Below are 23,115 nucleotides of genomic sequence, written 5' to 3' on the forward strand. Positions count from 1 at the left end.
CCGTCGTCGTTTTGTGTACCGCTTTAATGTATCATGCATAACATTTTCATTCGGCCGAATATTAAGCTTTGCGGTTATTATTTTCGTTTTGATCAAAAGTGTCAGGTGCTGGCTCTCTATTATAATTATTATACATTACCTAAGTTTTTGCCAAAACTCACTGACGGAAAAGAATCAATTAAAAAAAAAAGTAGAAAGAAAGCAAATATTTTCAAAGGACACACATTAATCAAATTAGAACAATATTTTTTTTTATCGCGGAGCCCTAAATCTGTGCATGGTTTCATTTTTTTATGATTAAAATCGGAACTTTAATGTTGATTCATAACAGTATGGCGTGCGGAAAATTCGATTTTTATGTGTTTCGCTATAATTTGTTAGCCGTAAAAAAGCAGAAAATATTCACTTTTTGTGTGTAATACCTTGGTGTGTAGAGGTAATATCATTTAACGTTGTAAATTTTGCTATTGATTTTCACATTTCTGTTTTTTTTTCTCTTCATCTATACCTACATAACTTTTGTAAAACGAACTCGTGTACCCGGGTGGTAGGTAAAATTGAAAAAAAAAACTATAAAAAGTCTTACTCCACATTTCCATAATACCATTTTCATTGGTACGATACGTTCATAATGAACATATTTATTTGTGACACAAAAGCAATACAATAACATAAACAAGAGCCAACTGTGTAGGCAACTGTTGAGTCGAGTATGGCACGCACAACCAATTTTTCCCCTTTTCGATAGTGGTGGTTTAAATTTTAAATTTAACTCCTTCGTAATTTGTTCACGGCACGTTTAAGCACTTTGTCTACGGTCGATTTTTCTCTTCAGTACCATGTGATTCTTTGAATATGGAACAATTTCATTGTATTTGCATAAATAATGAAGGAAGTCAAATTCATTTGAGCACATCTTGAAATATGAAATAATAACGATCAGCACGTGCCTGTTGTACTTGCCCTTTGAGTGTGATTGCTGAACGGTAATAAAACAGTTGATCCAAGTGAAAACTCGGGCTCAATTATCTGAGCAAAAAATGGATATCGTTTGACATATTCTTTATGTACAAACAAAAGTTTCTGGAATCATTGTTGAAACATTATAAAACCAAATCGTTAACATAAGTAGTTCCTGCTTCCCATGCCATTCAATAATAGCAAACTTTATGTCTTGTCTTTCTACAACAAGTCGCTTTATGCCATTTCCGTGCTTAAGTCAATCAATCCTGACTAAATTACTTATTCAACCAGCAGCATATTTTATCCAAACCCTTTTCAGTACCTTCTTTTGCCATTACATCCACGTAATGTGACCTACACACTGATTAACTTGTTTTGATACTGCAGGTACATGATGAGCATACATAGTCGAAATAGTCTACATTTGAGTTGAGACATATAATGTGTTTTTGCTGTTCATTATGTCGGTTACAAACATTTTACGAAATAGATTGACTTTTCAATTCGGAACGTGAGTGTTTTTCGCTTAAACATTTCAGTTCCCATAAAAGCTTTCAACATTAACAATTATCGTATAGGACGTACGCATATTACTTCATAACCATGTTCATAACTCAATTAACAGTTTATAAACTGCAAGCGTACCATGAATCTGAACTTCTTTCTTCTTTTTTTAAGGTAAACCCTAGTATTCGTTTGAATACTATGTTATCATGTTACCACTATGGATCCATGGACCTATTATATGAGCTTAAGCTCAAATTTATGATTTTCTTTCACTTTCTATAACAGTAGCATCATATGTGAATCCGCTCAACGGTAGGCCGCATATAGTCTAAAATCGCGAACACAATGCATTGAATAGCGTGTGTATAAACATCATTAATTTTACATAAATATCGATTCTTTCATTCCTTTTAATTGTATTTCATTAAAAAAGCACACCTGGACAAACAGCTCTACGTTAAAAGTTTACAAGAATTTTTTTGGCATTCATTTGTGTGTATTGAATATAGATCTGTTTAACCAGTTGAATGGCAAGATTAAAATTATTTGAAATGATACAGCGATACAGCGGTTGGAAAAGTTTGATATGCAATGTTTACAATAGTTAACGTCTTAAGTCATCAAATCATCAAAGCTTTCAACTGACCTGTGCTACATTAGGTACTTGTATAAATAATGTGTGAAGTGAAGAATACAACCATGAGATCTTTTCCATATGTATCAAAGGATACATAACAAGATTTCTTCTATGACTATAATCCTCGTAAATATAAATTTCTTTGCATCATACTTGGTTTTTCTGTGTTAACCTCAAGCTAAAAAACGACAAAAGATGATTCAAGCGGTAGAAACAAAGCAAATGTAAGAATAAAAGTATCCTCATCGCGATGTGATTTATCCCTTTTTGTCGGCTGTTTCCTCGGGTCTTGTCTTAATTTGTTCCCGTTGGAATTGTCTAAAAAAAAATTGCGCTAATTCATTTGGCAATTTAATAATCTGATTCAGGCGGAGAAAAATAAAAAGTCACAATTACAATCCAATTCTCTTTATCCGTTCCACAAGCTTTACCAACGTTACGATATTTACGTATGAACATGAATCATACTCATACTATTGGATTGTAATTGTTGAAAGTGTGACTTGTTTACTTTTTCGAACTTTTGAAACGTTTTCTCGTCTCTGTTCTCTTTAATTTTATGTTCTCAAAATTTTCCAGTTTTCAGTCGAACTATTTGTTTTTACAATAATCATAGCTATCAAAACTGCCTACTGTCAAAATTTAAAAACTTTCCGCGATAGAAACACGATTCAATTAAAATCATCATCATCATCACCCACTACCCGAACAGACCCGACTACCATAATTTCTTGAAATGATTGAACCCCCACGGTGGAGCCAAACGTTTTCATAAATGTGGATTTTTTCGTCATGGACAAAGCTTTACAAGCAACACATTTAAATGTATATTTTCCATTCAAATGTGGCATTCATCATTTATTATAAAAACTGATGCTATACACGTATTCAATTGTTTTCATTAACCCTTTAATGCGTCCACATTTGTAATATGGGAAAGCTTTTTCTCCCCTCCACAAACTTTATTATGAAATTCAATTGTCTCCAGCTTGCCATTACTGTCCCGGACGCCAGCTTTCTTATATGTTTTTATGAATTGATCGCGCATAGCCAGTGCGCAACTACCCAAACCTACTTGAAAACATTGGATATGTATACGGTTTGTAATGTCTTCAACCGTGTGTATGATGCTTTAGCTACATGAGCGAAAAAAATATTCCTTCAGTCTTCGAGTAGATTTCTGAATGTATTGATCGCTGGTATATAATCAATGTCTTTTCGTTATTGAAATTGTTCACATTTTATGGGAAAAAAAAGTTAATTAAATTCAGTGTGCATTCAATTTCAATTTATAGTGGAATTCCGTCGAGAATTTATTTTCATTTTATTATAACAAATCAATTCAACAGCGGATTCATCTTCCAGTAATATCGGATTTAACGTTGAATTGGATATTCCTATATAGCTCCTCTCTCTGTGGATAAGTTAAAATATCAAACAAGCGCACGGTGGGAAAGTTTGAGGTGATCTGAATGATACTGTTATCATAGTATTGGTTCAAGTGTTTTGCAAATTGTGTATCTAAACGAAGGAAGAAAAAAAGAAAGAAAAGTGAAAAACCATTTCCGACATTTTGTTTGAGTGTGGTCCATCAATATAGGAGGAAAATCAATTTTTAATACAGAATTAAATTAGTGGCATCTAAATTACCGTCTGTTGTACACCGATATCGCAATATAGATTCTATATCAATTGGAAAAGTTTATCTTCGACTTTTTTGCCGATTTCTCCACCACATTTGTGTTCAGCTTTGGATAAAGAAAATAATAATTTCAAATTAACGGAAATATAAACAAAGGTAAATTCATTATATTTTCACTGCATCCATTCAAATTCATTTTTATTTTTACGTAAAAACTGAATTTCAAGTGCAATTAAAAGAAATTAATTACAGAACATAAAAATGGATGAATACTTTTGAACAACCTGTTGTGATAGAAATGAAAACCATAAACTCTACTATGTGTATTGTATATACAATATAAGATAGTAGGGGGAAAATACGTCATTAACGTTTACATTTCAAGTGTGAAATCACGAAAGTTTTGTTATAAGAGAATTCATAAAAAAAAATTGAAAAACCTTTTCCGTGTTCTACGTTCTACCCTTTTGATGTTGGTGAATTAAATGTTTTAAATTATTTCAAGGTAGAAAAAAATTCCAAAGCTCACAAATTGAATCAAAAGATGTCCATGTAGCGTACATTGGAGCAAGCACGTCTTGCATTTTCCATAAAATTGGATGGTTTTCTTTCTTTCTTTTTTTAATAGACAACGAATGCTATGGATTTCTCACATTTTCTTTGGAAATATTTTTTATCTCTCCACATATCCTATAAATTGGAGGGAGGGTGAAATCAAACAATGGTTTAAGGGTTGACAATAAGTTTTACCTTTCACAAACTTTGGAATCAAAATAAAAAATATTTTTTAAATTCACGGTCTACTAATTATAATCCTTGACATACATTAGTGTTGTTGTGCTGAAACCCGTCTTTAGGTCTCTTTACTCCTTTACGTTTTCGTTTAATAAATTAATTAGATGTATAGACTTAACAGCAGCTTTGAAATCAATTATGATTCATTCATTGAGTCCATATAAAAACCATTTCGAACTCAATAACAAATAGATCAAGTCCCTATATTACAGCTAATGTTTATTCATGCATTTCATATTGCCACAGCATACTACAAAATACTCTTGCATTCGAATACAAAACTATATATATCACAGCTTATAACCAAATCCAGGGTAGATAACAGACATCATATATGTTTCCGTTTTATCTATTAATCACTTCAAACTTCTATTGTTTTGACGAACATGGAGTCATGGCAAAATAGCAATAAGTTATTTATTGAACAACATTTGGAAGCTAAGCCAAATTGTGATTGTATTGTCAAATGCTCATCAAACACTAAGTCAAACCCTTTTCAATACACGCATTAGGGTATTAACTTTTACTACTGTTTTGGTGAGACATTAATTAAAGATTACGGAAAAGTACCCTCTTGATCCTCTACTTCAACATCCTGGGTTTTGCCTAAACGTTTTCTATGAATAACCTGAGTATATCCCATATTTTGTATGTACAAGTGTTCAATTATTATTGAAAATTTTAATTTTTTTTTACCAACAAAAAGTTAGCAAAATTTGGTTTAGCAACAAGTACTAAGATTTTATTACAACAGACGGAACGACCTGCCCTGGAATTAAGAGAAGGTTGAGGCTCAATCTAATTTTATTTTATTTTTTAACCAGCCACGGAGAATGTTGTGTTAGCTGATATCTGACTGCTTTTTTGTAGTACTTTCGACATTTTCTTTTTCTGAAATTCCATGCATCGAATCATTCCAATTGAAAGTTTAACCTCAAGAAACAATAAAAATTTTTGAGAACTACAACAATAAAATTTGTCGAGTTGGGCAAGTCAATTGTTGTTACCTATATTCATTTCGTTTTATCGACGAACATTAAAATGTTGCAAATTTACTGCCCATTTTAATGGTTGCAATAAGGTTTTATTAAGCTCCCAACTAATACGTTGATCAGGAAATACAGTTCGAATTTTAATAATGCATAAACTTGAGCATTTCAGATAACTTGACTGTATTCAATGTCTATGTGCAATTGAAGAAAAGTTTTGCAGTTATGTTGCACACATGACTAATACATTTAGAATTCAGTCATTCAATAACCAGTGGTATTATGTAATCTCTATCTACTGTCGCAGAAAAATAGCAAAAATAATAACAAATTGATCAAAGACAGACTGGAATTATATTATCTTTTGGAATGTATTCATATAGTTAGTAAGTAGCTTTCTGAGGTAATAATATGTGTCTGTGACCTTTATTATCATTAAACAGAATATGTTTTGATGCTATATGCTATATAAACGACTTGGATTTTTTAGAAATTGTTGGTATTTGTTGTAGAAGAAGCAATAATAGTACGGTAAATTGCATCACGTTTTCGATTTAAAAAAAATCCCAGCCAAGGGTAGAAGAAATTATTATTCTATACGGTTGCAGTTAACACACAACACTGCAGCCAAACAAGAATTTAAGTTTTTGGTTTTGTAGCTATAGTTAAACAGATCGAAATTTATCGCTAAACATGCAACAAATATGCATGCAGTATGGGAAGTAACCAGCTGTTGCTAAGCAAATACGGGACAGGTTTTATTTGCAGCTACCTATTGTCTAGTTTCTCGTCATCATTACAGGTTTGCATGTTCTTCCCTGGTGCCCTGGTGACATTTTCTGTTTTAATTTATTTTTTTGTTTTGTACATTTCACCGAAAAGGTAGTCATACCTTTTACAGACGGCACACATTTCAGGAGTATAATAATTGGGTCTAGTAAAACTAATGATCTAAGGATTTTCAGGAAATTGCTATATTTTACTTCATTTATGGTAACATGTAGGTAAAGGTATCTACATAAGATAAAAGTAGTGATAGGTGAGAGGTCGCCGCTTATTTTTGTGGTCATTGTCGATAAGATAATAAAAAGCAAAGATAATACACCAATAAACTACTTATACTTTGACTGAATCGATTCCACCTTTTCATTGTGAAAACACCCTAATCTAAGTAACATTTCACGACTTCATTTACAAAATATTCCAAACTTTTTCCTCAAATGAGACCTCAATCAAAAAAGTAAACAGAAAAAAGACTTCATCTCCGTGAATGAATAAACATCCCAATCAAATCAATAAAGGCGTCAAAAAAAAGTTTATCGTTAATTCTGCGAGACTCAATAGAATACATTAAACGAGTCAAGGAACAATGGCGTTGGCTAAATTATATTCAGATTTTTCCACAAAGAATATTGTTCTGAGAAAACATGCTGCGACTTATATTCTTATTTATATCCTTGGTAATGTTATGAAAAATCTTTACTTCTTGTTAAATAAAGTTTATTCACGTCTGACTCCTATTCAGCTCTGACGATTTTTTTTGTTATAAAAATTTCTATATTTTTTGAAGCATTAAAAGTGTGATTTATTCGATCAGATAAAATTTTACTTAAAAAAAAGAAATTGAAAATTATGTTGAGTTGTTTGTATTTTTCGCAAGTGTATGTGCTGGGGTTATTGCTGTTATCTTTCAACAAAATTCAATTACTATCCTTATAAAAGCTGCAAGCGTATAGCGTGTAAATGGAAAATCTATTACTTCTTCTGTTTAAACAATTATACCTGGTGTTTGTTAAGCCTGATGTCAGACTTCACTGTTAACTCTAATAGTCGTTGTCGACCACAGACGATAAACTGTTCATTATAAGACAATTTTGCATTTTCTACTATCCGGGACGGCTGACAAAAAACAGTCTAACAGATATTTTCCAACTTGGAAAATCTAACAGCATTATACCAACCATCCGAAAACCGATAAAGAATGATAAACCCAGTTGGCTCTGGGTCTGTGAAGCTATTTATCAATCATCGAACGCAACTTTCAATGGCGAGGTCTTACTTACGCCTTTGCGTCAAACACAAGACGTTTACGTCAAACAAATGAAGTAACAGGTTTATTTTGGTAAATCGTCATACGTTTCTCACACATTCAAACAAGTGTAACAATTGATATGAAAATATATAAAATGAACGTTCTGCACATCCTTACACAAGATAAATTGTAACGCCACTGTCGGAATAACAAACACGTACCCCATTAACAATGAATTCTGTTGAAATGTAAAATTATCATTACATTAACGTTTTATCGATCATTTTTTTGTGTATAATAATGGAGACTTTGGCATTCATTTCATCTATGACATATTACAAATATTTGAAGTCATCATAAAACAAATGAAATTTTTACTGCTACGCACATAAATATCGATTATAAAATATTCTTTTTTTTTACCCGACAATTCAGAAGCAATTTCCTTTTCTTCTATACATTGAAAAAGAAAAGCTTTACAAAATTGAATTGATGTTATATGGTATATGTGTATTGCATGAATGAAAATATTATTTTAGTTTATTTAGAGAATAAGAAGACGAACAAGACGATTGTGATATGCCTTCTGATATTTATTTATAGAAAATCGATTTATCAATAAAACCTGTTTTCATTTTAGGAAAATTAAAGAACATTTTCAAGCAAAACTTTTATTTCATCGATATTTGTACATGTATTTTTATAGCATTGTGTGTATAAATTCGACTTAGTATTATAGAGCACCCGTGCTCTCGGGCTTTCTTCTGTTTGTTTACATAAGTTTTATTTGATTTTTTTTCCTAGAGGCATTTTTTTAAACATAATGTTAGGTAAACATCTTATTAAGCAGTGAATAATTACATACTTAGCAAATTGAATCTCATTTTTGTTTGTGTTCATTAGTTTGGTGGTTTCTTTTTGTGTTTTTCACAGAAGTAAACACAAATACTCGTGACGCAATGGTAAGAAATTTTCTGGATGTTTTCTTCAGTTTTTTCATTTAATTTATTCGATTTTCGAGTTTTTTTTTTGCGATGAAAAGTTGTACAAGAAACTTTTGATATTATCAAAGTATAAGCGTAATTAACATTGGGACGTTAATTAATTTAATAAATTCATTAAAAAATTGTTTACCTTTCTTAATAATAGCATCTTTGTTTAGAAACCTAGCCGTCAACATAGTGTAGGCAACATTATAGGCTTTGATTGAATTGAGGAATTTGTCCTTTATAAATTACAAACGTATTTTCGTGCAACTATTACATCTGTTGCTTCACTTGTTCAAAGTATTACCTAGTGTTTGACACCAAATCTTCTACTTCATTCGCTTAAACATCCATTTCACTAAATAAGCCCACGTTAACTTGAAATCAAATCGCTTATTATTGTCATTACTGTCAATAACAGATGATTAGACTTTTTTAAAGGGTTAAGGACTGGCGACAAAAAATACCCATACGTAGAGTTTTGACGCCTTTCTACTATTCATCGCAAACCTATATTTTTCAGCTATTGATTTTTGGGGTATAACAAAACCAGTTTTACAGTGTTTAACATTAAACGGTATACATAAACTCTTGTTAATGTTTAAACGTTTATAATGAAAGTGATACGATTGATCGAACAACAATTTGAACGCAGAATTATTAAGGAAAGTAAAAAGTTTGAAATATCCAATTCGTTTCTATTTCTATCTTTGTTGAGTAAGAGAGCGTCTAGTCGTCACATAAGCTTTTCAAGTAATTCTTAGTGATTATTACATACAGTACGAGTACAGCACAGTAGCGTGTATCGACACGATTCTACTGTAGAAGTGTAGAATCAGAGTGCCAACCAAAATATCGATACCAAAGAAAGGTTTCCACTGTTTTGATGTAAGATTAGTAAAAAACTTAAAACAAAAAAAGAATTCAGTGACACTATACTCTTGAGGCGACAGTGGATGAATGATGACTAGTCTAACACTCCTAGTTTATTATGAATGTTGACACTTTTCATTTTAATCAAAAAGAAAAAAAGTTTATTTCATTCAAAAACCTAATCAATTCGAAATCTCACACAAACAATTTTCGTTACGCTTAGGGGCGTAGTTATGAATCTTCGAAGATTATGAAATAAATCAAATATTATTTTAACAAATCGATCGACAATTAATCATGAAACCCCTGTCTTTCCTATAAATGTTTTCGAGTAAGTACATCAAGCTGCTAGCGACGTTATGAAAGCACATTGATAATGTTACGAAAGAATGGGCAATTTTAAAAGCTCATTATTCACTTCAATGTTAACTAACAAATGGCACGAGTAGACTGAAAGCTGGAAATCAAATGCCGTGCTTTAGAATTCAATTGTTTTCATAAATAAATGTACCAACATTTCAAAAATGTATTATACAGAGAACATCTGCAAACGAGTGATGTTGAAAGCTGATGGAAAAGTGAAGAATGATAACGGACAGAATAATATGAACAATGAGAATAGATTTTTTTTTTGTTTCTCGCTATCGTATTTGTGCTGGTAAATTCCCTCAAGTGAAAACAACTCGGCACCAAAATAGTCACCGATGAATTTGTTTATTTTCAGCTTAAGCTTAGCCATGTCCTTGTGAGAAAAGTTGTATATTTCACACAGGAAATGATTTTAAAAACCGTGTCTAGCGTCATGATATTTTGAAACTAAATTTTAATTTTCACGTACCGCTGAGGTGAGACAAGGTATCGTGAATGTAAGAAATTTCATTACCTTGCTCATTTCCCTAGTTTTTATGTCTGTGTAAAAGTTGATATTTTCGGTTCACCCCGCGTCCTCAAGCGATATGTTATTTATAACTTATTGTTACATTTAAACTAGCTTACTTCGTATAGACTACAGCAGATATCCCCAAATTCTGTTTTGTTCAAAAGCTTACACTCCTGTACCTGTTTCACATTGTAATCCGGCTTCATCAAATGTTCATACGTTAAAAGTTCATGCATTATACACTCACATTTTGATTTGATTACGGTCACACAAAATGTCAGTCCACTAAATTATAAAAACGATATCGGATTCAGTTTTAACCTTCGTCCTACTCAAGTCTCTCCGACACATATATTGAATAAATAACGAAATTATCACTTCGTAAAAACTGTATGCAATCGATCGAACTGTTTGTGGTGGATTAAAGGTACATTAATATTCAGAAAATGTACAGTCAAAAATAATTATGAAGAATGTCAATGAAACCGATTTCGCAATGTAATTGAATATAAATGCGAGATACGCATTAATACATAATATGACTGTTACAGTGCGGTGGCACAATTTATTTTCACAAAAATACATTTAATTATTCAGCTCAGATTGAATTGAATGCAAACGCAAACACGAAAATATTTAAATTATCCAAATCGATGCAGACACAGGCGAGCCAATTTCTCTAAACCAATAAATTTTGAAAAAATGAATTTTCCACACGTTTCACATTATCGTTGAGCTAGTTGTGACGGTTGTGACTTTGCTTTCTATATCTTTTCTTTTTTGTTGACCAATGAACAATTTTCGGAGAAAAACGTCTCGTTTGCCCGTGGAGAAAATGTCAATTTGTTTGAAAGCACTTTGCTGGTTGTTTCTAAACACAGTCATTCCATACAAACTTTGTATTACAAAGGTTTACAATTGCAACTTTACGGAGACTGGAAAGTACTATTGACATCATTTTTCTTGGTTTGTTAAATTCAATTATTCAATTGTAATCAAATAGTTGTGTTGTTTCCACAAGCTCTTGTTCTTAAATTCAAAAACTTGCCAAAACAAAGTTCTGAGAATTTATCTTTTAGTACAAGACGTCATTGAAATTTATTAACTTTAAAACTTACTCGTTAATTTGACACCATGCAACGTGTTTGATCAAAGCAGATATAACATTAACTCACCCGATGGAGGCACAATCTCCTTGGCTGTTTATATATCAACATTAATCTCGCTTCGTTGAAGATTTTAATCTAAAAGCAAGTGACAGAATCACATTTAACATAAAATATCGGTAGTGGCCAAGTAGCACTCACATGCTTTCCTAATTAGGTGTAATTGATTTGACAGCGGGTACATCGATTCACTTTTACATGTTAATTGTTCAATATAAATTAATTCATTTATAATAAGAGTGCTAATTGATTGTTCGTTATGCACAGACTAAATTGCGACGTACAAACTTATTCCAATATTTGTGCATATTTTAAAGAATTACTGACGTAGTCTGGGTGTCTGGCAATAAAAAAAATTTAGATGTAAAAGTGCGTTAATATTTAAATTGTACAGACATGAAAGTAAACGTTAAAGGTGAACCATCAATACCAGCGACAAATAGTTATTTTTGGAACCGAATAACAACTGCTTTTTTGGGCACTGGAGGCCGTAAGAGAATACATATCGGATGCTTAAAAAAGTATTCTCACCGACTTACATACAGCGTTCGTCACAGCAACGCGAATAAAAGTTTCACGTTTCGCTAACTGAGTTAGGAAGGAAATATTTTTGAGCTTTTAGACTTTTAGATGATTATATTAGACATTAGACGTGTTTCTGTTCCGAATGTGTTGCTTATAACACTTTTTTTTCCGTCCATACTACGTAAGAAGAACGTCATTGCAATTACTATGAATCCACGGGGATTTCCAGTACCAGCGTCAGACCACGTAGAAATGAAATCTCTATACGGAGTTTCAGCACTTTGCTTGTATTACCATCGTCACCACAAAACAAACATCAAATTTCATCTTTCTTCGTAGCGCAATAATTAGCTGCTGTATGTATACGGAAACAGCACACAGAATATTCTCATTTTCAGTTATAATTCCCCATGCAACAACAGTTACATAAAAGCGTCTTACTGTTTGCTCTCTGAAGCTTAGGTAATTTATCTTATTCCTCATTTAAATCAGTTTAAACAAGCGAAAGACACGGATTCTTGTCGCGCGCATAAATGAGAAGAATGAATAATGGCAACCTCCTTCATTTACTGATTGCATCCACAAATATTGAAAGGTTGAACTGATAAAGTTGGGCTAATAATACTTTGGTATACCATTAACCTTTCTAAAAAAAGAAAACCACAAAATTAGGTATGCGTTGATGTCCTCATTTTCGATAAACGTTACCTCAATATATTTAGTAACAAAGCTCTATATCAGAATATTTCCTCGCTAAAGGTAAATACAAACGTACTTTCCGTGTCATTCATCGTTTTTTTAGATTTATATGCACCAAAAATTGATACTTCTAATCGCAATTATCCAGAAATAGATACTACTTCAATTTCTTTAATGCTCTTTTGGCATAACAGCTTAAGTATCGGAATGATGACCATTAGTTTACCAGCTGTAACAACTTTTCTACAATAAAAATAGAGAATCAATATTGGTTCAGCTTTTTTTTTACATAGGTTTTTGGCGTAATTTTTTTTCATATTCGACAACACACACGAACAAACTTTTATGTAATTTTGATTCGTCGAACAATAAATTTTTTTCTTGTATAAAATTGGACTGAATATATTCGGTTATTTAATTACGTATACTTGAGTGGATCGATGGATGACGATTTTTTTTTTGAACTGGCTTGGAATTATTTTGTTAGCATTGATGAGTCGTATGGAATGTATAAAATGTGAGTGAATCATATTTATGCGTAATATTTTCAACATAAAAGGAAATCAATGAAATATCTTGTTTGATCTTCCAACAATGTGGATCAAATGAGATTTTCATCTTAGATATATCAAAGAATATTGAATATTTCATCGAATATGCTCTCGCATCAGACATATTGTAACCATACGAGAAAACATTTTTGTGTATTACTCAGACTAGTTGAAAAGCTTCCACTTACTTTCATGTCCCAATCCATTTGCAACAGAAATGTTGGTCGACGAGCTGAAGTTTTGTATAACCGAAAACACATAGGACGAAAAAAATGTTGGAAGCCTGTGCACGACATGAATACGCCACAACCCCACATCTACTTAATCACTAGGGACACGATTCTTCTTCATGCCTGTATCCTTATATATATACAATGTCAGGGAAACAAGGATATTTTGAAGGTAAAGGAATACCGTATTGGGACTTCATGTCGTATTGATCTTCAATTTACACGAGATACAGCCGACAATAGTTGCTACCATATAAGACGAAATTAGGAATTATGTAAAGTAGATTAGATGCTAACTACATCTTCTTCCACAGCTGTATATACAACAGTCCAGATATTATTTTTGTTTTTGTTTTAGCAATGGTTGGAATCGGATTTCCCGATTTCGTTGTTGGTATTTTTGTCGAAAAGTTTTTCAACACTAATGTTAACTAACTGAGCGTAAATATTGTTAAAATGAATTAATTTACGAAGGTTGTGTAATCTCAGGGGTAATTCCCGCAGGATGCCACACAAAAATGTGAAATCGTTTTTCATTGTTTGTTCATAAAAGCTTTAAATAACATTAAAATATTTTTTCGCTTATGGTTGTGTGTGTAAATAGTGGTAAAAGTCCCTGTTCGTAGAGGTTATTAACATTGATATTTAAAAATACTAGGAGTTCTTTATCAGGAGATAAGACACGTCTCAGAAAGAATCTGATTTGTTTTCCGATAAGTGGAACACATCGCCTATTTCGAGTTTATTTTGTTCATTTAAGTACTTTTAACTCACTGAAGAGAAACGGGTCATGGGTGACCCATTTTGAAAATCGTATTATTTATTCAGTTTTTTTTATTAATTTATGACATAATATTCCTCGAATCATATAAATAATATTAAAATCTCAATTCTAGTGCAATCTGTGAATCCGTTTATAGTGTTTATAGTGTTGGGCTACTCAAGAGAGTAAGCTTGAGGGTCTATTCCAGTGAACTTACATCGCAGGTCGATCTGAACGTTTTACAGATACACTTTCCGATGGCACAACGTGTACAAATGATGCATATGACAAGCATTGAGCGGATCCATCGCTATATTTATGAAAATCTATCCACGCTGATCATGAGCTAGACCACTCGAATTGGGTGTAAAATGAAGTACTCGGTGGTAGAAAGATAGGTGACGATTTTTTTTTAAGTAGTTGAAGAAACAACATTTTATGTTGTTTTTATTTGTTTTATTATTGAGGGGGTTTATCGGTTCCTAGGATTAAAGCTTCTATCACTCCTCATCTTCCCAGTTCTAGAACTTCATGTTTTTGAAAGAATTGTGATGTTTTTTTGGGATCTCATCTGGACTTTTGAGATTACTAAGGTTTTTGTATATTGGTTCCTAATGTTTCATCATAAATTACTCCCTTCACTTTCCTATACATTCTTATTCATTCAATCATTCACGCGATTTCTTGGAACTTGCGTCACTCTAAAACTTACGCCAGTTATTTATATTTACAGTCTCTCTCTCATCATGTAAATCAATAGAAAACATATTGGAAGTTGCAACAAAACAAAATATTGTTTTGTTGGACATCTGCTGTCTGATTCCTCTCGACCGAAATAAAATATGTGTGAGCAACTCAGTCGTTTCAAGCAATTGTCGTGTTCTCAACATAGGAACGTTCAGGTGTATCTTTCTAAATTTTACCATGTCGGCACAGGGCGAAAGGTTGTTTTCTACCCCATTTCTTTTGGTATAACTACTACACGTTTATTTTAAATTCTAATAGTCATAATCCACGTGAAACCCGAACAGATGACCAAATCCGATATGACGGCCTAAACCATCTTCCGAAACACTCACAACGGCGTCTTCGTTGTAAATTTGGTTCGTGTGTTTATAAGACACAAGCGTATTGTGTAAAGTGTAATGTCCACTTGTGTGTCAATAAAAACCATGATTGCTTCTTCCTTTATCATCAGAAGAATTAAAAACAAACTTTGAGTTTCATTTTGTGTGTGCCTGATTGGCGCTGTGTTATAATAGTTATTTATGCAACCGAAAGTTTCGTCGTCACTGAGTTCAGATTTTTTTTTTTAGTAAAATGAACAGTGATAATTGTTGCCAGTGCGTTACAATACACCATGAGTACAACCCTAGTAAAAAATGCTTCTGTTCCTATAATAATATACCCACCCCTACAGCTTTATTTGCTCTCAGGTTTCTCTACAGAAAATATTTCATTTTCGATACTGTAAGCAGAGAGATAATTGATGTTCTACTAAAATATTGTTCTGATTTTGATGATTGCTTTCTATAATGGTTTGTCATAAATATAAATGAGTACCACTTATCGAATTTACTTTCAATCTCTCTTACAAGTTATGAGCGATCTGAAATCTGTATAGATCTATACGTGTTGCAACGAATGAAAGATGTCGGCTGAGATTGACTAAAATCTAGATAGTCTCTATCTCTATACATACATCTATGGCTACACTACCATTCTTCAAATTTAACCGTTACAATTTGAACATTGCTACTGTATTTGACTAGTCGATGTTATTCAATGTGTCTAGCAATAGCGTCATTATCTGGAAACAAGTGTACGTACGTATTCGATTGATTTTTTGTGTGAATTTTGTAAGATTCTACGAAGCTGCGATGCCAAGACGAGTGAAAAGGTTAAAATTTAGATATTATTGAATATAATTCGGGTCACCTCACCAACTTTGAAAATAACAGGGCCAACAAACCTCGAGTATCAACCGATGGAGTCTATGATGATTTCGTAAATTCGGACATCGAATTTAGCGACAATGATGCTGAGAGTGAATCCGAAGAAAGCAACGTGCAGTACAAACGTATACGAATTGGAAGTGAATTTCTTAGTGTCGACGATGAACAATTCATCGAAGGCAATTCTGACGATGATGAATTTCACGGATTCAGTTGTGATGACTTGATTGCAACGGACAATAATCTACCGCAAACTGGCGTTGAGCACGAATGGATATTCACTGAGAAAAAAAGTATAAAGTGGCGTGCTGGTAATGTAAATAAGAAGGACTTCAAATTTGAACATTCAGCTGACACTGAAGATGCGGAAGACGAAAACCTGTCACCTCTCGACTATTTTATGAGGTACATCCCTGAAGAAATGTTTGATGCATTTGTCACCTTCACAAACATTTATGCCGAACAACAGAAAACAAAGAAGTGGTACCCGACTAACAAACCAGAAATCAAGCAGTTCATTGGCCTCCAAATCTACATGGGTAACTTAAAGTTACCGCGCATCGAATTGTTCTACTCAAAAGATTTGGATTTGAAGATGTTTCGGGACACTATTCCCCTTTACCGATTTTATCTTCTAAGGACCAATCTCCATTTGATCGACGTCGAGAAAATTCCGAAAGACTGCACCGATAAATTTGTGAGAGTGCGGCCTCTGATGGATGCCGTTAGAAAACGATGCCTTGAACTGCCGGTGGAAGAATTCTTATCGGTGGACGAGCAGATGATACCGATGCGAGGCAGAGTCACTAAAGGGGTAAAGCAGTACGTGAAGAACAAGCCGAAAATAAAATGGGGCATAAAAAACTTGGTTCTTTGCGGGAAAAGTGGCTTAGCCTATGATTTCATCTGTTATCAAGGCTCAACGACCGAATTTGATCCAAAGATGCTGTCAACATTTGGATCTGGAGCAACTATGGTATTACACTTAGCCAATCGAATCGACAAGAGTGGCCACAAATTGTTTTTCGACAATTTTTTCTCAACATTCCAATTGTTCCAAGTGCTGGCACAAAAGGAAATATATGCTGCAGGTACAGTGAGACTTGATCGATTCGCCAAACCACCGTTCACTTCCGACGCTGAAATGAAGAAAAAAGGACGTGGATCATCCGAACAAAAAGTGAGCGCAGATGGATCGGTTGTATGTGTCAAATGGTTTGACAACAAATGTGTGGCTTTGGCTTCAAATTATGTTGGCATTGGGGTCACTGATAAGGCTCATCGTTTTGATAAAGGCTCGCAACAAAAGTTAGCAATCGAAAGACCACAGATAGTCCGCGAATACAATATCAACATGGGCGGAGTTGACTTGATGAACCAGATGATAAGCTATTATCGCATTTCTATTCGATCCAAAAAGTGGACGTTGCGTATGGTTACACATTTCATTGATTTTTCGATCGTTCAATGTTGGATCGAATATAAGATGGACTGCCAAAAGTTACAGATTCCGGCTCGGGAAATAATGGATTTGCTTGCGTTTCGGATGAAACTGGCAAACCAGCTATTAGACCCACATACGAACGCCAAGAGAACTACTCGCCTTACGCTTGACGAAATTCGTTCGAAACAGAATAACAATGGGAAGAGTCGGGAGAGTAAAACCGATCATTGCATTCGATATGATGGATTGAACCACTTGCCGAAACATTCTCAAACACGGCTGAGATGCAAATTGGAGTCATGCAACCTAAAGTCATTGGTGGTTTGCTCCAAATGTAATGTTCATCTTTGCTGCAACACAAACAACGACTGTTTCTTTGATTATCATACGAGCCCGTAGCTCATTTGTTAGTTGTGGTAAACTCAATGCGGACCGCTAAACTGTCAACTTATGAACTGAATCTGATTCCTAATTTTATCATTTATTTAGTTGTTGTTGCATGACTGAGTATCCGGTAGAATATTTTTAATTATTTCAGTAGACTAACAGAGTCTAGTCATGACGAAAACATTCTGTGATTTTGTACTTTTACGACCTAAGTTTTTCTGGAATAAAACAGATAAGCTTTTTGAATTACATTTAGTTTGTATTTTTTTTCACTTTGCAAGTCACCAGCTAAATCATACTGACCAGGTCCCAGGAATCAACATAAAACTAACTCAATAACCCCATTCTGAACGTTTCTCAAAAAATTTATTGAAAGTTCCTTGAAACGTCTGATTTCTGACGCTAGGAACAGTTTATCGCTGGTGTGTACCCAGGAACTAACCTAGAATTATTTCAATCATTCCGTCTCCTCAACATATAACCAAAAAACAGTGTGACATTTATCGAATTGTCTGAGTTCTGGAGATGGGAACAGTTTAGACTTGTCTGTTCCTAGGAACCAACCTAGAATAAGCTCAATCAACCCATTTCCTCAACATATAACCAAAAAATCCTTCGAAATTCCTCAAACTGCCTGAGTTCTAGAACTGGGAACTGTCTAGACTGGTATGTTCCTAGGAACCAACCTAGAATTACCTCAATCATCCCATTTCCTCAACATATAACCAAAAAATACTTCGAAATTCCTCAAACTGCCTGAGTTCTAGAACTGGGAACTGTCTAGACTGTTATGTTCCTAGGAACCAACCTAGAATTACTTCAATCATCCCATTTCCTCAACATATAACCAAAAAATACTTCGAAATTCCTCAAACTGCCTGAGTTCTAGAACTGGGAACTGTCTAGACTGGTATGTTCCTAGGAACCAACCTAGAATTACTTCAATCATCCCATTTCCTCAACATATAACCAAAAAATACTTCGAAATTCCTCGAACTGCCTGAGTTCTAGAACTAGGAATTGTCTAGACTGGTCTGTTCATAGGAACCAACCTAGAATTACCTCAATCATCCCATTTCCTCAACATATAACCAAAAAATACTTCGAAATTCCTCACACTGCCTGAGTTCTAGAACTGGGAACTGTTTAGACTGATCTATTCCTAGGAACCAACCTAGAATTACCTCAATCATCCCATTTCCTCAACATATAACCAAAAAAATCTTCAAAATTCCTCAGAATGCCTGAGTTCTAGAGCTGGGAACAAGATAGATTGAGACGTCAGGAACATGTGAACCATATTTCAGTAGAGTCTGAATCTTATAAATCAAGCGAAAAAAAACTGAAAAAAGAAGGCTCCAGAAAAACTTCAAGTTAATGGGTTAATCCAATGACATGTTCCTATTCCTGTTTTCACTTTTCGAATACTTACACTTAACTTAAGTATCTGTCTGCCTCTGCATAGAAAATCAAGGCAGATCATAAAATTAAATACATTTTCTCAGATCTCAAGGTATTAAATTGATTGATTTCTTCCGAGTCTGGAATGTATCACTAATTCAGTTAATTAGCCAAACGAAAGTAATTCAAGCGCCATAAATTGATCCACTTTATTCAAATCTTTGAAATATGAAAATATGCCTCACTTTCAGTAAATTTGCTTAAGCGAAATGCAAATATAGTTTTACCGAAAGTAAATAACACAACACAGTATTGCCAAAACGGTTTGAAAGTTTTCCTATTCAGAAAGAGACTCGACTATTTAAATCAAGTTGTAAAAAAAATTGTATATTTCTGTCTCACATCTTTTTGAGTATTTGAATATAAAACAAATTGGATTGTTAAAATGTGATGGAAATTTATTCATTCTAATTATACGTAAAACCTCGCATAAAACACACATATCCGTAAAATCCAGACGCTACAAAAATATTCTCAATTTCCATGAAACACGTTAGCTCATATACGTACATTATAGGCTGTGTTGTGCTTATATATATGTGCACGTGAATCGTTATATGTAGGTAAATATTGAAATGTTATATGTATATATATACCATGATTAATTTGATCTTGTACAAATTCAAAAATTATATTCGGTAAACTCCTTCTATTAATAATTCATAATACAGTGTTTGTATACCATCGCCAACAACAAATTACCTCCTTGTATTATCCGAAAATTAACATAAAGGTTATTCGATCCTATCAACTTTGTCTTCGGTTTGACGTATACACCAGTTTTTTCTCTTTGCTGAATCCATTAAAATTCACCAGAGAGCAATTTACTTTTACCACATATTACGGAAAAAAGGTCATCGCACTGGAGATTAGAAGAAGCAACATAATTTCGGAAAAATGTTGATTTCTGCACTGTGCATTTACCGAGTTAATGCTGACCTTTTATAAACACGGCTAGTCATTTGTAACTAACAACAAGATTTACTCGTTATTTGTAGCTCCTCAGAATTGCTTCAGATTCTACTGCGGTTCACTTGTTAAAAAAAGTAATAAAATGAATGAAATGAAGATATGGCGATACATTTGCTGTTTATAAGGGGCTAAAACGTGCCAGCATTGTAAAAATCAAGAAAAGGATGTAGATAAAATCCATTCATTAGCTGAGTCATTAAACTGCTCTAAGTTTTATTTGAACCATGGTGGTCACATAATAGAGTGGCTACCAATATAGTTTTAACACACACAAAATGGTCCCTGTACAGGGAGTAACTAAAATTGATATTATTAGAATTCGAGGCGAATTTACGACTTCAAAAAAATGTTTTTAAAGTTAATTCGTCTCAGAACGAATTCTTTTCCCAAAACAATGTGTGAAGCACCAGAATCATAATTAACCTAACTAGACATCTGACAAATTTCAAGATTCACATGGGACGACGAAAGAGTAAGGAACATAAACATTGTACATTATGTATCATGTATACTTTGACTATACAGCACGTTGTACCACATTTCGTACAGTTTTGTGTATACTTTTTTTTACGAAAATACATAAAAAAAACGTCTAATTATATGTAAACAGCTTTTAGTGGAAGCGCCTAGCTCAAACACAATAGTCCTGGCTAGTTGCTATTGCATAACATACATGAAAAAAGTAGGGCAAAAGGTTACTGAGAAGAGTTGATAAATGAAAATTCAATGAATGTTTTGAAGCAACATTTACTCTACGACATGTGTAGTGTATTATAGATATACATAATACCAATGGCTACGTTAGCATGCCGCCTAATTCATTCCGACTAAATCAAGGTAGCACCATATCGCACACCAGATAAAAGTTTGGCGTCATTTGACGGACAAATAAAAATGTTTTTTTTTTTTGGTCGAGGCTTAATGAAAGGGAAAATTTCTCCCAAGAAAATTAATTTAAACGAGAAAAGATGTAGTGAAGGCATTTTAATTAACGTAACGGAATGGGTTTGAAAGAAGTATGTAATATTGTTGTTAAAGATTAGTAAATTAGATACTTTTTTCCCCTTAATGGATTAAACATTATGGGTTCAGGATTATCATTTTATATTTTTGTATACCAGTCAGAGCCTGTTGTATGCTGTCAAATAAAATCCAAATCTATAATTTGGATGATATAAAAAAAATACGAATATTAAGGTGGTTCTATATGTTTGAATTATTGTGACTTTATACACAGAGTTATAATATCACAAAAGGTAGGCTAGCGCTGAATATTGATCCAATTTTTTTTTTAATAATGTATTTTTGAATGAGTCTCATGGGACAGATGTGTATTATGTGGAAAGGTCGGTATCTGTGTGTATTATATGTACATAAACAGGGTAGAACTCGATAGAAAATGTTATACGAGCAAACAAATCAAGCAATTTGGGAGAGTAGTACATGTGTATTAAACGTAATACAGTGGGAGAAAATATAGAAATCACATTTTCGACGATTATAATCCAATCGATGTTATTCGATCCACCACATCCATTTCCGATATCAATTTTAATATCCATACACATACGAAAATGTCTAACCTTTAGCAATGCATGTGAAATGAATAACGAGAACTGGATTGTAATTGTGATTTCTTGTGTTTCTCCGTCTGTATCAACCAAAGTTTGTTTTGTGCGAAAATTCATGAATCTTTTAAGCTATTCTCAGAATTCAGTTAATCGATTTTCAATTTCATCGAGACCATGGAAAAACCGTATTATATTCCACATAAGAAAGAATAATTCACAGCGGTTTGAAACAAATGTACTGGTAACTTTCATTTCGCAATGAGATTGCTAAATTACTATGGTAGAGAAATGAAACATTTCTCATCGCAAAACGTTTCTGTGCAGCACAAATCTCAAAACTAATTTAGAATTTTAATTGAATTAAATAAGGAGTAATATATCTTGCATGCAACGCAAAATTGAGGGGTTCCATTGTGTGAAATAAGCAAACAGCTACACAAATCTACACAATACAACATCTACTGCAGCAAAGCACCGTGTATTTCATTTCTTCTTCTTTTTTTTTGCTTTATTAATAAAAAGCAGGATATTTCAGTTCACTTTGCCATTTCGAATCGTTGTTGTAAAGTATCACAAAGGGTGGAATCATTTCGTTCAAAGAAATCAACAAAAATTAATGTTTTTAATGGATGTTAACAATGAAGTGAAACTTCTAACTTTTTGGCTTCGCAGAAACATCGAAGTTGTTTACAGGGTTTTGTCGAAATTTTACTGTTAAATGTTAAAAGCCATAGTAACCAACAAACAATAAAATATAAGAGTTTTTGAAGTGCACAGTTGGATACACAGGAAAATGATTTTCTGTGGTTGTTTATCTTAAACAACCTTTACACTCAACATTCACCACATTCAACTATTATCATTTGAAACTTTTGACACGTGGTCGATGTTTTAACTCGTATTTACAATACAATCATAAATGGTAGAAATCTCGTTCAAGTATGTCCATGGAATATTCGGTTCAATGGCGAAGAAAGAATTATCAAATTGTATTCCACCCCCTAGATGTATAAGTGTATTCAATAATTTTATTGTAACTTTGCGGTCAGCGTTGGCAGCAGCATTAATCTCAACTGTAATTAATTTT

General features: G+C 33.2%; 3 protein-coding genes across 4 annotated transcripts in view; all 3 read left to right on the top strand.

Annotated features, from left to right (window-relative positions):
• LOC119073651 (neurocalcin homolog) overlaps positions 1–23,115 on the top strand; it is a 64,476-nt gene that overhangs the window by 5,617 nt on the left and 35,744 nt on the right. The gene's annotated exons all lie outside the window — the stretch shown is intronic.
• The window catches only part of LOC119073654 (neuronal calcium sensor 2), a 59,302-nt gene that overhangs the window by 5,468 nt on the left and 30,719 nt on the right, over positions 1–23,115 (top strand). The window contains exon 1 of one of the 2 annotated variants that reach the window (XM_037179254.1): positions 3,264–3,905. The exons of the other annotated variant lie outside the window; for it this stretch is intronic. The gene's annotated coding sequence lies outside the window, so the exon portion shown is untranslated. Of the gene's footprint in view, positions 1–3,263; positions 3,906–23,115 lie in introns of those variants that run through there. 2 annotated transcript variants of the gene reach the window in all.
• Positions 16,119–18,036, top strand: LOC119073185 (piggyBac transposable element-derived protein 3-like). Its single transcript, XM_037178492.1, has 2 exons — positions 16,119–16,138; positions 16,200–18,036. The coding sequence occupies exons 1-2, from the start codon at positions 16,119–16,121 to the stop codon at positions 18,034–18,036; spliced, it is 1,857 nt and encodes a 618-aa protein (XP_037034387.1).

Source organism: Bradysia coprophila, unplaced genomic scaffold, assembly GCF_014529535.1.
Source record: "Bradysia coprophila strain Holo2 unplaced genomic scaffold, BU_Bcop_v1 contig_138, whole genome shotgun sequence".
In the NCBI taxonomy this organism is placed as follows: Eukaryota; Metazoa; Arthropoda; class Insecta; order Diptera; family Sciaridae; genus Bradysia; species Bradysia coprophila.

What these genes read in the sequence shown, in the direction of transcription:
- LOC119073185 (XM_037178492.1), top strand. Translation starts at nt 16,119, where the DNA reads ATGCCAAGACGAGTGAAAAG. An exon ending in ATGCCAAGACGAGTGAAAAG is followed by an intron (nt 16,139 to 16,199) that starts GTTAAAATTTAG and finishes TGAAAATAACAG; the next exon opens with GGCCAACAAACCTCGAGTAT.